The sequence below is a fragment of the Periophthalmus magnuspinnatus genome, chromosome 8 (genome assembly GCF_009829125.3).
Source record: "Periophthalmus magnuspinnatus isolate fPerMag1 chromosome 8, fPerMag1.2.pri, whole genome shotgun sequence".
Classification (NCBI taxonomy): Eukaryota; Metazoa; Chordata; class Actinopteri; order Gobiiformes; family Gobiidae; genus Periophthalmus; species Periophthalmus magnuspinnatus.
The window spans coordinates 27,777,982-27,791,905 of NC_047133.1; the positions used below are offsets into that span (position 1 = coordinate 27,777,982).

General features: G+C 37.9%; 2 protein-coding genes across 3 annotated transcripts; both read left to right on the forward strand.

The window, feature by feature from the left end:
• The first annotated feature begins 429 nt into the window (after positions 1 to 429).
• Positions 430 to 8,939, forward strand: tom1 (target of myb1 membrane trafficking protein). Of its 2 annotated transcripts, XM_033970757.2 has the most exons (15): positions 483 to 823; positions 2,326 to 2,410; positions 2,489 to 2,567; positions 3,308 to 3,457; positions 3,556 to 3,690; positions 3,782 to 3,916; positions 5,061 to 5,177; positions 5,329 to 5,462; positions 5,543 to 5,585; positions 5,740 to 5,878; positions 5,956 to 6,001; positions 6,320 to 6,383; positions 7,440 to 7,502; positions 7,805 to 7,844; positions 8,376 to 8,939. In XM_033970757.2, exons 1-15 carry the CDS (start codon positions 772 to 774, stop codon positions 8,468 to 8,470), a joined length of 1,377 nt encoding a protein of 458 aa, XP_033826648.1. In that variant the 5' UTR covers positions 483 to 771; the 3' UTR covers positions 8,471 to 8,939. The 2 variants fall into 2 exon arrangements, with proteins under 2 accessions (XP_055079695.1, XP_033826648.1); XM_055223720.1 differs by lacking the exon at positions 3,782 to 3,916 and having other exon boundaries at positions 430 to 823.
• A 474-nt stretch (positions 8,940 to 9,413) lies between these two features.
• gcat (glycine C-acetyltransferase) lies at positions 9,414 to 13,822 on the forward strand. The gene is made up of 9 exons (XM_033971326.2): positions 9,414 to 9,713; positions 10,529 to 10,659; positions 10,749 to 10,850; positions 11,258 to 11,404; positions 11,680 to 11,834; positions 11,911 to 11,993; positions 12,211 to 12,382; positions 12,836 to 12,957; positions 13,036 to 13,822. Exons 1-9 carry the CDS (start codon positions 9,497 to 9,499, stop codon positions 13,185 to 13,187), a joined length of 1,281 nt encoding a protein of 426 aa, XP_033827217.1. The 5' UTR covers positions 9,414 to 9,496; the 3' UTR covers positions 13,188 to 13,822.
• The last annotated feature ends 102 nt before the right edge of the window (positions 13,823 to 13,924 follow it).

The following is a 13,924-nucleotide window of genomic DNA, read 5'->3' on the forward strand; positions in this document are numbered from 1 at the left end:
TGTTATAGGTTAGATAGTGTGCCCATGTGGTCAAAACCTCTGAATCTTGAGCCTCTGCAAATTCCACATTAATTACATTTGGTCAAGATTAAAATGGAGTAGCTTTAACTATTAACCTAAGACTTATGAACGATTCTGGCCTGATAGGCCTATAGTTTAATAGTTCTGTTTAATAGATTACACACAAAGTTTGCCTTCCCCAACAAAACCCTGTTGGTAAGACTAGAAAGGCCCACAGTTCTTGGATGATGGATCAGTATTTTACAGTAAACAATAGCCAAAGCCTAGTGATAATTGGTTATATCTATTGTAGGTCTAGCCACACATTGTATTAGCATCCTAAACAGAACATCGTTTACCTTTAAGATAAACTGGCTGAACCAGTCAGGTCAAAAATGTTGACCAACCTTCATAGTATTATGCAATCACAGTGTATGCAGTAGGTACACCTTGATAGTGCCTTGTAGGCTTATGTTAGGCTATAACATTGGATCTGTCCACTCTCTTAGAACCAGAGCGGTTCAGCTAATCTGATCAATAATACATGATATTGATAGCCCACTCAAGTGAAGGGTCGTCTCCCTTTAAAAAGTGACGCAGCTCAACTAGTGGCCCACTTTGTTGTAGCATAGTGGAGCGGAGCAGTCTGGTCTCCGCAGCAGAGGACAGGACAGAGGACAGAGGACAGAGGACAGCAGCAGCGGGAGGCGTGGGCTCGATTCTCGTGGCCCGGAGAGGTCGGTGCAAAGCTGGGTCCTTACTCCCGTCATCATGGAGTTCTTTCTGGGCAACCCTTTCAGCACTCCGGTGGGCCAGCTCATCGGTAAGAAACATGCAGCCGTGCTTAGCTTAGCGTCATATTGGAATAAGCGGGATGTTGAGTTAGCTTCGCTCTGTCATCATCACCGCAGACATTTTGCGTCTCTAGCCAATGATTTGGGCTCATTTGATTATTGTACTAGATTTGAACGTTTTAATGAATGCATATCAATTTGGTTAATTTAAAAACTCGGAAAAATATAGTAAAAAACCCAAGACGGGAGCGTCGGCTTATACTTTGATTGACAGGGCAGCTGCTCAATGACATAGCGGTAGGAGCTGAGGGGCGGGCCCAAACGTATTTGCTCCCACGCTGATTGGTTGGCTATTATAGAGCACTTTACCGGCGAATTGTGGGCGGACAAAGTGGTCTGTATCCTCCTGACCCAAATAAGATTGATATTGGTATCATGTCGGTTGATGATTGTGGTAAACGCCAATATGGTAGCTTAGGTTACGGACACACGCACGCACGCACACACACACACACACACACACACAGAGAGAGAGAGAGAGAGAGAATAACCAACTGAGTCAGACCTCAGTCAGTCTCTTTAGATTCGCCATTAGTAGATGCTATAGCCTAGTCGTCCACATTCACCAAATCACAGTGAGTTTTGATACTGTAACAGCAGCAATGGACATAATGACTGACAGACCTATATTTCTTTACATTCTCAACACTGCCCATCAGTAAAAAGTGAAATCAAACAAGCAAATAAAGGTCTTTGTAAATGTTCATTGGTGGTGGCTTTAGTTATAAATGGCAATAGGCCTGCTTAATAATAATGGTATAGCTGTGTATTACAAATCATTGAAAGTCAGCCATCTCAGCCATATTATATTTGTCAGAAATTTCTTTGCTTGTATTTTATTTGGACCTAGTGTTTTTTTTCTTCACTGTCAATGGAATGCAACAGCCCAAAACTGTGTGACTGGTTGGCAGGAGATAGAGTCATGATTTGTTATCTAAAATGGAGCTATTTCTTTTTCAGACTCAGTGGAATTCAGTCTAAATGACATTCAGTAATTACAAAAACAATTTGGTTACATACTAGAGCCATGCCAAAAAACATATAAGACCTAAGACATTATTAAATCATAATGTCAACCAATAATCTCAGTTGTACAAGGGAAATAATCAAAACAATAACTGCTGCCTATAGTTGACTTAAATAATTGTTAATTGCAAGCTAATTACATACCAACAAGAGGTGGGAGATATATTGAAAATTTGATAAAATCTCTAGTTTTGGAGATATGCAAAACAATATTGTGTATATCATCTATGTTTAAAATCTAAAGCTGTAAAACTAACTACACTCAGGCAGGTCAGGCTAAAACAGTATGAAACTATTTTATGCACTTGTCACTTATCAAGTTTGTTTTTGACAGGGTACAAGAGTTTCTGGTATTTTTCTTACACAGTGCAGCATAATAACATATGACCCTTAAACATGCATTCCTCAGCACTATAATAACACTGGCACATTTGTCTTATCACAGAGAAGGCCACCAGCTCCAGCTTGCCCTCAGAAGACTGGGCCCTGAACATGGAGATCTGTGACATAGTGAATGCTGCAGAGGAAGGGTGTGTGGGCTTCTGTCTCTACATGATCATTATTTTATCAGTTTCAGACTGATAAATTAGATAATAATCTCATTCCAGGCCAAGAGATGCTGTCCGAGCCATAAAGAAGAGAATTGTCGGGAATAAAAACTTTAAGGAGGTTATGATGACCCTTACTGTGAGTTACATTCACTCATGATAAAGCAATTCAGCTGAACCCATCAACAATGAAATTGAGTTGGCAATGCAACCAATCCTTTACATGGTGTATACCCATAAAATACACATTTCATCACAAAAAGAATAAGGTACAGGAATAACACCATGCCTTGCGATTAATTGTTTTTTTGTTTTTTTTAAAAAGCATTTATAGTTTGAACATTTCTCTAATTCTAAGTATCCATGTGACAAGACAAATAAGACATATTTTGCTATATTTTGTGAAATGATAAATAAAGCTAAAACAATGTGCTAATACCACTATGTAACATGAAATGTTACATAGCTTCTTGGGGTTCCATGTTTTTCACAGGGTCAACTGGGAATAGGTGAACGATATACACTTCCATATGTAGCATGTAAACGCAGAATTGTAGATGAGTATGTTGATACGTGTGTGTATGTTGCTACGTATGTATGTGCCTTACTAAACTTTGGCCATTGTGCAAAATAAAATTGAATTGAATTGAAATGTAACGCATGTAACAAGATGGCTTGAATGAAACAAACAATTTAGGCAAGGTAATAGCTCTTTATATTTATATTTATTATATTTCTTTATATTTATATTTATTATAATAATTTTGACACTTACTATTATCTACTATCTAGCATTACATACATTGAAATTTAGGTACCGGTAATTTACATACTCCTTATATAGTTCTTAAATTGATGTTAGATGTCATGTTTTTTCAGGTTTTAGAAACATGTGTCAAAAACTGTGGCTACAGGTTTCACGTCCTGGTCACCACAAGGGATTTTATAGAGGGTGTTCTGGTCCGGTCAATAATCCCTAGAAATAACCCCCCTGCGGTGCTTCATGACAGAGTTCTCAGCATTATTCAGGTATAAATACATACATGCCATATATTTTGGTATATATTCTATCTATTGTATCATAGCACTTGAAAAAATATGAATGAGACACGGTTTTGTGTGTTTAGGCGTGGGCCGATGCATTCCGCAGCTCGCCTGACTTAACAGGTGTGGTCTCTGTGTATGAAGACCTGCGCAGAAAAGGACTTGAGTTTCCCACGGTGGAGCTGGAAGGATACAGCTCGCACCAAAACCACAAAGAGGTGAAAACATGGCTTCCTCTCCCCTTACTCAGTTTCTGTGCTAATACTGTAGTTTTCCTAAATCTATTCTTCTCTTGGGGACCTGTGCCAGACCTCTCCGGGGAATGGGCCTACTGTCACTACTCTGCATGCTGGTCTTATATCCACCAAACTCCCACTGCAGCAGCCACAGAGCGTTCAGCTCAAACACGCCAAAGACGAAAATAACGCCTACACGCCCAGCCAGGTGAAGGGCTTTCACTACTCACTACTTTTCTTTCTCAGCTTCAATGGGGGGCATAAGGGGTCATTGCTGTTTAAAACTACAAAGTTAGAGCTCTTTTTTCTGTCACTGGTTCACATTTGCTAACTATTATACAATAAATATTCCAATTTGTTTATCCAAAAGTGCAAGAACACTTAAAGAATGCTAGTTTAGGGTATTTAGTATTAAACTATAACATATGTAGATCTAGGGCTGAGAAAAAAATATTAAATCGATTAATAGAATTTTAAGTTCATATTAATTTGTCTAGAAGCCAGGCATGCTCCTTTGGGCTTTCGTAGCTCAGCCTTGCAGAGTATGAACAGCATAGCAGCGCACAAAGAAGAGTGTGTTTGTAGAAAAGGAACAACTTGCATTAGAGTCGAGATGATGGTGATGATGGGTCAAATATGATCACTAAATGATCACTCAGTATAATATACTAACATCCTATTCTTTAGCTGCTTTTAGCTTCTAAAGTGCCTTTTATATTTACAGACCTTAACAAAAAAATACATTTTAACCAGAAGGAGCTTACTCTTTACTACAACTACTACCCTTCGTAAATCCTCAGGCTATTCATTCAGGTATAATAAAGGACTTTTAAAATTTCACAATATGCAGAGTGCCGCATTTCTTTTTGACTTACCCTTTCAGGTACTGTTTCTCTCCTGACTGGATACATGGATCATTATTTTACATTATATTTATTCTAAACAGCAATAGTTATTTAAAATGGCTTAATAACAGCTCTGTTGACTTCCTGTTAAAAATGACAAAACTAATAAGCTCTGAATAACTGAATAATATGATTTTTCCTGACAGTTTGAACCAATAGTTGCAATAATGCTTGTGTAGCATGTAAGACCTTTTAGTTATCAATCATTGCTTTTTTGTATAACAGAGAACATGAATATTACAGCCACAGCTTTTTGACAACTTTACAATTTGCAAACACTGGTCCTTTTAACTGCTCTGACTTGCTCTGTCACGCTGTTATCTTTTTCCTTTCACTCAAATAGCATATAAACATGGAGTAATCAGTATTTTACCAGTATATAGATCCGTCTGTCAAAGTTTTCTATGTTTTTGCTCTGTTTTTGACTGATCCAGTGTGCTTGTATAGGTGCAGCAGCTGAAGTCTGAGCTGGCAGTGGTGAGGAGTAACCTGATCACCATGTCTGAGATGATGAGTCAGTTAGACCCAGTCACAGTGAAACAGGCCGACATGGAGTTGCTCGAGGTATTACCACAACTATGTATCTTCAGCCTTTCTGCTGTTCTGTCACTTTGCACTTCTCTTCCCTTAACTGATCTCCCATATCATACTACTCTGTGACATCGGCCCGACAATGCCCCCCCCGCCCACACATGCTTTGTTATTGTGTCATTAGCAGCTGTACAGTGTTTGTAAGGAGATGCAGGAGAGGATCGCGAAAGTGGTGCCCCGTTTGAGTGAGGAGAAGCTTATTGAAGAGCTGCTAGCGACCAACGATGAGATGAACACTGCCTTTAGCCGATACTACAGGTCCCATACAGACTACATCCATTTTGTTCAAAACTTATGTTTTACTGTGACTAATAAGTTAATTGTTTTGGGTTTTTTAGGTTTGAAAAGAGAATAACAAATGGCCAACATGAAACACAAAAGGTAAAAATACAGTTTATGCTCATGTACTTCATTTTTATGATGATTTGGGGCTCAAGATTTATTCTGTTAGGTTGTGTGCAATTGTGGGACAGTGCCGACTTGTGGTTTTAGATGGTCTTTAAATGTGTTAAGTTTGTGTTGTCTTTTTTTCCAGGAGCACACATATGTCAACCTTGCTGACCTCAACCTCACGCCTGAGTCAGGTATCCAATCAGGAGCAGCGTCTGCAGAGAGTGATAGCTCCTTCAGCCAGTCACAGTCCGGCAGTCTGTGTGGGCAGATGGCTAGACTCAGTATGTACACCTCTTACTCACATTTTAAACCCTGAATGTCAAATAAGCACATTTTTACCATATAATTTTTGTTGTAGGCACAAGTGAAGCAGAAGATCTAAATGCACTTTTGCACAGAACAAGGTAATTATATCTTGAAGTCTTAAGTAACTTTCAATATTTAAAATAGGCTGTGACTTATTAACGGTACTAGCTTAATGTTAGGCAAGTTTGTTTATTTATTTATTTATAGCACAATTCATACACAAAGTAATTCAAAGTGCTTTTGGAATAAGAAATACATTTAAATCACAATACAAACTAATCAAAATGCAAATAATCAGTAACATGAAAAGAGAAGATTGCAGAATAAAAAAAAAATCAGTCATATGCACAGTTAAACAGAACTGTTTTAAGCCTGAATTTATTTTCTAAGGTAAAATTAATTGTTTCTTTTTTTAGCGAGCAGAGTGAAGTTGCAGTCGATGCCTTGACTCTTGCCAGTCGACTACATCCAAGTGGAGCTGTAAGTAAATCTACCGTAACATTTGCAGTCACGCCCTTTAACAAGTTTAGTCACAAGATACAGTGTCAGCACTTACAATAACTGTGACTCATTGTGTGCTTTCTGATCTTTTTAATATTAACATTAGGTCATGTAAGCTAAATTAACCCAATCTTTATGTTGTGTAGAACTTAAGTTGGAAAAAAAAGACATACAGCAACAATTCATGTCTAGAAGTCCCATTAGCTGTACAAACAGGAAGTAAGAAATCCATGTCCATTAAAGTCTATTATGGGCACATATCTCAGTGAAGAGAGCGTAAACAAAACCTCAAGAGAAGAAGTAATGGTAACTTTTTGTCCTGGATTAAAATTGATTTACCTGTTTTAATATGAAACACAAACAATAGATTTTCCTAAGAAACAAAACATAATCTGCCTTATCTGTATTTGTTGTCTAAAGATTCTCTAGAATCTCTAGAATCATGGTTGGGACTCCCATAGAGCGAAGACAAACCCTTTAAAGTTCCTGGAGTCTGATTAGAGAGCTAAAAAAATCTACAATGGATTACTTGTTTGTTTCATAGATGACTAAATTTTCTTGGGGTTAGAAACGTAATATACATAGACCACTATAGTTGCATGGGATCAGATCTGATCAGCCTAACTGTTGACGGGGTGCCATTTTTTTTTCAACTCCATGTTCTATCTTGCGCCAAGGATGAGAGCCCTCCTTCTACCAACAGCTCCTCCCCAAAATTAGATTGGATGATTAAGAGGGGAATGGTGGGTCTGTTGAAACTTTGTGGTGTGGCCTGGTGTATTCTCATTCACATCCTCTCTCATGAGTTACCTTTGGTCCGGGTGCTTTCTGTTGGCTCATCTTACAGTGATGCATGAGTACTGCAACTGCATGTTTTAAGTTTTAGCTATGAAAGCATGATTTTTTTTGCCAAAAATATGCACTCTTGGATGATTTTTTTTTATTTTATATAATTTTACTTATGTGATTTTTTTTTAACTATTTGTACAAACTGCATGTAGTTTTACTAAAGCTTGTTATTTACTTCTTTTTTAGATTCCCTTAAGCCAAGCAAATGTTATGGATGATATTGAGAAATGGCTTTCACTGGAGGATGATGTGAGTATTTTTGCATAATTGAAAGGGTGTGCTGCCGGGAGGATCCTACCAAGAAAGGGTAGCCTTGCTTTTTACCTGTAGCAGTACAATGGTGTTGTATTGTATTTTTAAAGATATATTGCTGCTAAATAAAAATAAATCTGATATTTGATTTAATGCTTACAGTCAAATTTATGTGAGATGTATTCTGAATATGTTACTGAACTGTACTTTTCTAATTTACCTGATGCAGTCAAACAAAACATTTTCAGCCCCTTTCTGTTGTTCTTGACCATTGTTTTATTGTTTTGTTTCATGGGCAGTATGATGACTATGAAGAATCAGATGGTGTTACCAGTGAAGGTAAGAACCCAAGAGCTTAGTAGAAGTTATGTTGTCACAGTAAGGATTGGTATTGTAGTTGTTTACTTCCTCAATTATGGTATCAATACCATAATGTTTCCTTTAGATGGCACTGTATTATGTTGTATTACAATATGTTGTTCCTTCTATATTTTAGTTGCCTTTTAAAATACCAGCCACCATTAATTTAATATTTGCATGTAACTGATGTTGTCTACATAAGAGTAAACAAACAGTAAATAAAAATGTTTGATCTGTTGGCATCTGCAAGGTGCGGCATAAAAAGTCTAGGTAGTTACACAGTGTTCTGATAGAGAGACTAAGTATAACAAGCATCTATTATCACAAAGAGTTAATAAATATAGTAAATACAAGACAAAAACTAGAACTATGATTTTTTTTATTTTTTTTATTCACTAACAAAGTGTGGTGGGTCATGAACAGCTTGGAAATATTCCTTAAAGTAATTGCAGCTCTCATTAATGTGTTCTTACTTCAGGTGTCTATAAGTGCATGTTTTCTCATTTGCAGAGTTTGACAAGTTTTTAGCTGAAAGAGCCAAAGTGGCAGATCGCCTCCCGTCCATCCGATCTTCCTCACAGAACCAGAGCACGTCCGAGTCCTGAGTTGTACTTCTCTCTAAATATTAACATAACTTATGAAGCTCCTGCACTATCTGCTGGTTTTAAGGCACATTCGACATGGAAAGAGCCACTCGTGAAAGACTTAAGGGGAAAACTACTAAAAGGAAATGGTTTTGTATCTGATCAAATGTGACTCAAGTGTGGAAGCTATGTGTAATGCAAACTTTGCACATTTTATATTGTACATTCCTGCTGGTGATAAACATAGGATATTGTTACAAGTTTTAAAGATTATGTCTTATGTTGTGAAATATATATTGTCAAGATATGAACTGAAGAAGAGGACCTTGTCTAAGAAGCATTACTGTCAACATAGAGAAGGTGCTTGAGCAAAAGATATTTTGATACTGGCTTGTGCATTGTGATGGTTTTAATGGGATTTTGAATATTTTTTCCTGTAAAAATTGAGTATGATAGAAACAAGTGTAATAAACTTAAAGTGATTAACTGGATGTTTGGGGTTATGATTTTGTCATTGCATAATTTACTGGCCGATATCTAAGTACAAATGTTAAAAGGAAATTAGAGTAATGTTGTCCCATAGTTTCTTTCCTCATATTGCTCCATATTTTTTTTTCCCTCATGCCAGTGTGGCATATTTACCATATTTGCATGCTTATTTTATTTAAATATTGTCCCCATCAAAAACCCTACTCTAAGACATTAATCCAACAATAGTGCGTCTTCTGGCATCATAATGGAAGTTTTTTTCTTTTATTTTTTATTTTTTTTTACAATTTTAAACGTAGTATCACCTGAGAAAGCGGAGGCTAATATTTTATTACAATTTATTAAAAGCAACACGTCGCTGCCTTACTTGATGTCAAGTAAGTAAACACTATGTGCTCTGTGATTGGGCATCACAGACCACGTGGTCGCTCTCTTGCTGTTTATTGGCCAGAACCGCAACGCCTTTCTTACGTCCAGTCACGCATCGCAACACCTTCTCTGAGCTTTCCTCCTCCACGTTTTGTTTGTCATCTGGGACATTTAACTTATTTTCCCGTTATGTCTTTTCGAAAAGCTGTAAGTTTGCTCAAACCTGTCCATGGGGTGCTCCGGCCCTCGGGCTTCGGTCTAAACCGGAGTTATTCCGCGGTAGCAGAGGCCAGGGCTTTACTGGAGACCGAGCTGGACTCTATTCGCTTAGCTGGGACGTGGAAGGGAGAGCGGGTCATCACCTCCAAACAGGGTCCGCATATCAATGTGCACGGCAGTAGTGGCGGTAAGTTCACGAGAGGGGCTTTTGGAGCGTGCACTTGACTTAAATTACGTGATGCCTGGGCTGACGGGTGTCCTTGAACGCACCATGCTTTTAGCAGATTGGAGCAGAGTTGCAAAGTTCTTATCTTTATGAATTTCACGTTGAACAGTGGTATTTTTGCAGTCAGTATGTCAGGATCCTTGCAGTTGATGATCATATATACATTTTCATCACAACAAGAGTTACATTTGTGTTGTTCTTCTTTAACGTAATTCTGTCGTGACTCACACAAGTACCATCTTGCAAAATATTGCTGGGTATAAACCTGGAAAAGGCAAATATACATTACATTGCCAAAGCATGGACATTGAGTCTGTAATGATGACGCACACCAGAAGAAGCTCAAGTACAATCAGTGGTACATGTAAACCAGTTTCTCTTAGATTTACCTGTTTGAACAGCATCTCTCTAGTCTGTGTAGGTGGTTCAGACAGGCCGTAATCAACATTGTTCTGACTTAAAAGAAAGTTTCATTTCCATAAATTTGCAATGGTATTGTGAGTCAGCTGTCTGTCTAACTCCAGCCTGCTGATGTTTACATTTCAGAATGAACCTTTAGCAGATGATTATGAATAGCCTTTTGGTTGAGGCCATGACCTTCACCCAATTCAATCCATTTGGATGTCACAGCAACAAGCCCCCTATAAGCCTGCCCTCTCATTGTTGTCAAATGTCTGTCTTCTTTCTTTTGTCAGCATGCTCTCAGCCTATCTCACCCTTGCTGTTCTAGGTTTTAAACTTGTTATTCATAACACAACACTTACTGTTACTCTCAGGCATATTAAATTTCTGCGCTAACAACTACCTGGGCTTGTCCAGTCACCCTGAGGTGGTACAGGCTGGGGTGGAGGCTCTGCAGGCCTATGGAGCAGGACTAAGCTCTGTCCGATTCATCTGTGGCACACAGGTGAGATCAGCATTATTGTGCTAAAACTGGTGTCATCATCATCATTGTCAATAAAGGCCCATACAATTATGTTATGCTTTTATTTTCAGGACCTACACAAAAATCTGGAGCAGAAACTGGCCCAGTTTCATGAAAGAGAAGACTGCATCTTATATGCCAGCTGTTTTGATGCCAATGCTGGGTTGTTTGAGGTACTTTATGCTAGTCTTGCCATGATACAAAAAAAAAAAAAAAGGTTTGATTATAAAAGTGGTCTTTCAATACCACAGTGATAATGGAAACACATTTCCTTTTTATACAATATAATGTAATTGCTATGAAATGCAATTAGCAAAAAATAGTATTTTTTAGAATATTTTTATGTGGCCTTCTGATATAGATCAAGACCATTCTAAAACAATTCAAAAACTATTCAAGGAAGGTTCAGCTTTGTTCTATTAATGTGCTGATGGCAATACCTCTTGATTATCTAGTTTTTACACTTAGTAGCAATTTGTATTGGAGTATTGATTGTTTTGACAAACCTACTGTATGCTGGGCCAGTGAAGTAAGGATGAATGAAAAAAGAAGTATAACTCGTATACGTGCACATTTCAAGGTGCTGCTGGGTCCAGATGATGCAGTCCTGTCTGATGAACTAAACCATGCCTCCATCATTGACGGCATCCGGCTGAGTCGAGCCAAGAGGCTGCGCTACAAACACATGGACCTCAGTGATCTGGAGTCCAAACTCAGAGAGGCTCAGGTGTGTGTGTACATTTTGCAAACAATTTTCCTTTATATTTATGTACTTGTGTGTTTATATATTTCAATGGAGTTCTTCTTTAATGTGCTAAAGGGGCTCCTGGGGGGATTTTAATTATCATAGTCATAATTACTTTTATTCATCCTCAAGGAAAAAATCACTTTTGCTATAGACATGCAGCCATCAAACAGAAGAAATGGTTATCAAAAAGGCATGCACACAAATTGATTGATATTATTACTCACAGTTCAAATGTCCAAATGTTATGTCCTCAGTCATCCCGTATGCGCCTTGTAGTCACTGATGGAGTCTTCTCTATGGATGGGGATGTGGCTCCTCTACCAGGAATTTGTGACTTGGCAGAACAGTATGGAGCTATGGTGTTCATAGACGAATGTCACGCCACAGGGTTTTTAGGACCAAGGGGCAGGTATGTGGTGAATGTAAACAAGAGTGTTGTATGCCTATTATTAAAGAGTATTTAAACAAGCTCTACTGTTTTACAGAGGGACAGATGAGCTCCTGGGAGTAATGGACAGAGTTCAGATTGTAAACTCCACACTGGGAAAAGCACTTGGAGGAGCTGCTGGTAAGACATACATTTTCTGAAAGACAGGGGCACTAGAACAGCAAAGCCCAAAATGATTTTATTTATTTCCAAAAATTGAAATTAATATTGATCATATTTGGTTTTGGCTCCTGCAGAAGTGTATAGGCAGTCCATTTCCCCCATAATGGCACCTCACTAACTGTTATGAAATATGGTATTTGAAAAAAATACAAATTGGTAAATGCTTTGTGTCCAGGTGGCTACACAGTTGGTCCAAAACCTCTGATTGATCTTCTGAGACAGCGTTCCCGCCCGTACCTGTTCTCTAACTCCCTGCCCCCTCCTGTAGTGGGCTGTGCCACCAAGGCTGTGGAGCTGCTGCTGGCCTCCAATGAGATCGCACAGAGCATGTCGGCCAAAACTATGAGGTACAGTATACTGCTCTGGTGCCCTGACTGCTTTGTCTTGTTCAGCACAGATAGGATTGACAGTCCTACTTATGAACATTATTATCTCTTATAATATACTAGAGGATTCTGCATAGTGTATACAAGTCTTTGCATTAATTGCGTTGTGTTAATGAATGTTTAGACTGCTTTTGGTGAGAATATTTACCTCCAGCAATGACTGCTTCAAGCCACTTACACACTGGCTACATCAAGCCACTATTTAAATGCGTGATACTCTCTTGTTTATTATTTACCACTTTTGTCAGTTTTCTAAACTGGATTTGAATATAATCTCATTGTTTTGTCAGGTAGAGCGATATCTATATATTTTCCTAAACTATGTGATTTAACTCTAATCAGAATCGGTATCAAACATATTTTTTCCACTTCCACTTTTTAAATAATAACACTAAATGTTCCTGTGTGTTTCAGATTCAGAAACAAGATGACAGCTGCAGGCTTCACCATTGCAGGCACAGCTCACCCCATCTGTCCTGTAATGCTAGGAGATGCACGGCTGGCCTCTGTCATGGCTGACGACATGCTCAAACTAGGTCAGACAGTTATAAATCAAATATGTAAATTAAATAGTTTGAATTTATGTGATTATGACTCTTTCTTCCCCTCTGTAGGAGTGTATGTCATTGGATTCTCATACCCGGTTGTACCAAAGGGCAAAGCCAGGATTCGTGTCCAGATATCTGCGGCTCACACAGATGATGACATTGACCACTGCGTTGATGCTTTCATTCAAACAGGCAGAAAACATGGAGTTGTTTTCTGAATCAAAACCAAATAAGTTACTGTGAACATTGTACATTTATTTTTGCAAATCTTTGCCTTTTTAGTTGTGATTTCTGAATGATCATATGGAACTAGTTACAACCACAACGTGGTAATCGTTACAACTTCTGAGGTCAACCAAAGGATTTTTAACTTGCAAATTGCTAACAATTTATAGGTGAGAAATTACACAATGAAGGATGAAGGACTCATTTTCTATGGGAGTGATTACTCAAGACACTATTCTACTCTTGATTTTCTGGATTTAAAAAAAAAACCCAAAAAAACAAAAACTGTGTGTAACTGTCAGTATTTCACAATTTTTGATATACAAATATCCATACCTTTAGATCTGCTGGGTGAGGCTACTATATAGTGACTGGCTGTGGTTACATACACACTCAAAGTCTGTTCATTATTAGATTCTTGGCGTTAAGACTATTAAAATAACGTGAATAGGAAAATAATCTGATTTATTTCTGATCATGGTTCCTTTGATTACTCAAATTTTGAGGTATACATGTCATATAAATCATTTTAAAGATCCAGAAATTAGACAATGAGATTTTGGTGTGCATGTGATTTAGCAGGGTTGAAGCAACATGTTATTTCTTCGGAATAAAATTTTGGATCGGGAAATGAAAACATGCTTAAAACAAATGCATATACATTTTACGAATAACTCTACTTCACATTTCAAAATTGTTTTGCAATTAACAACTATTCTCGTTTTGAGGT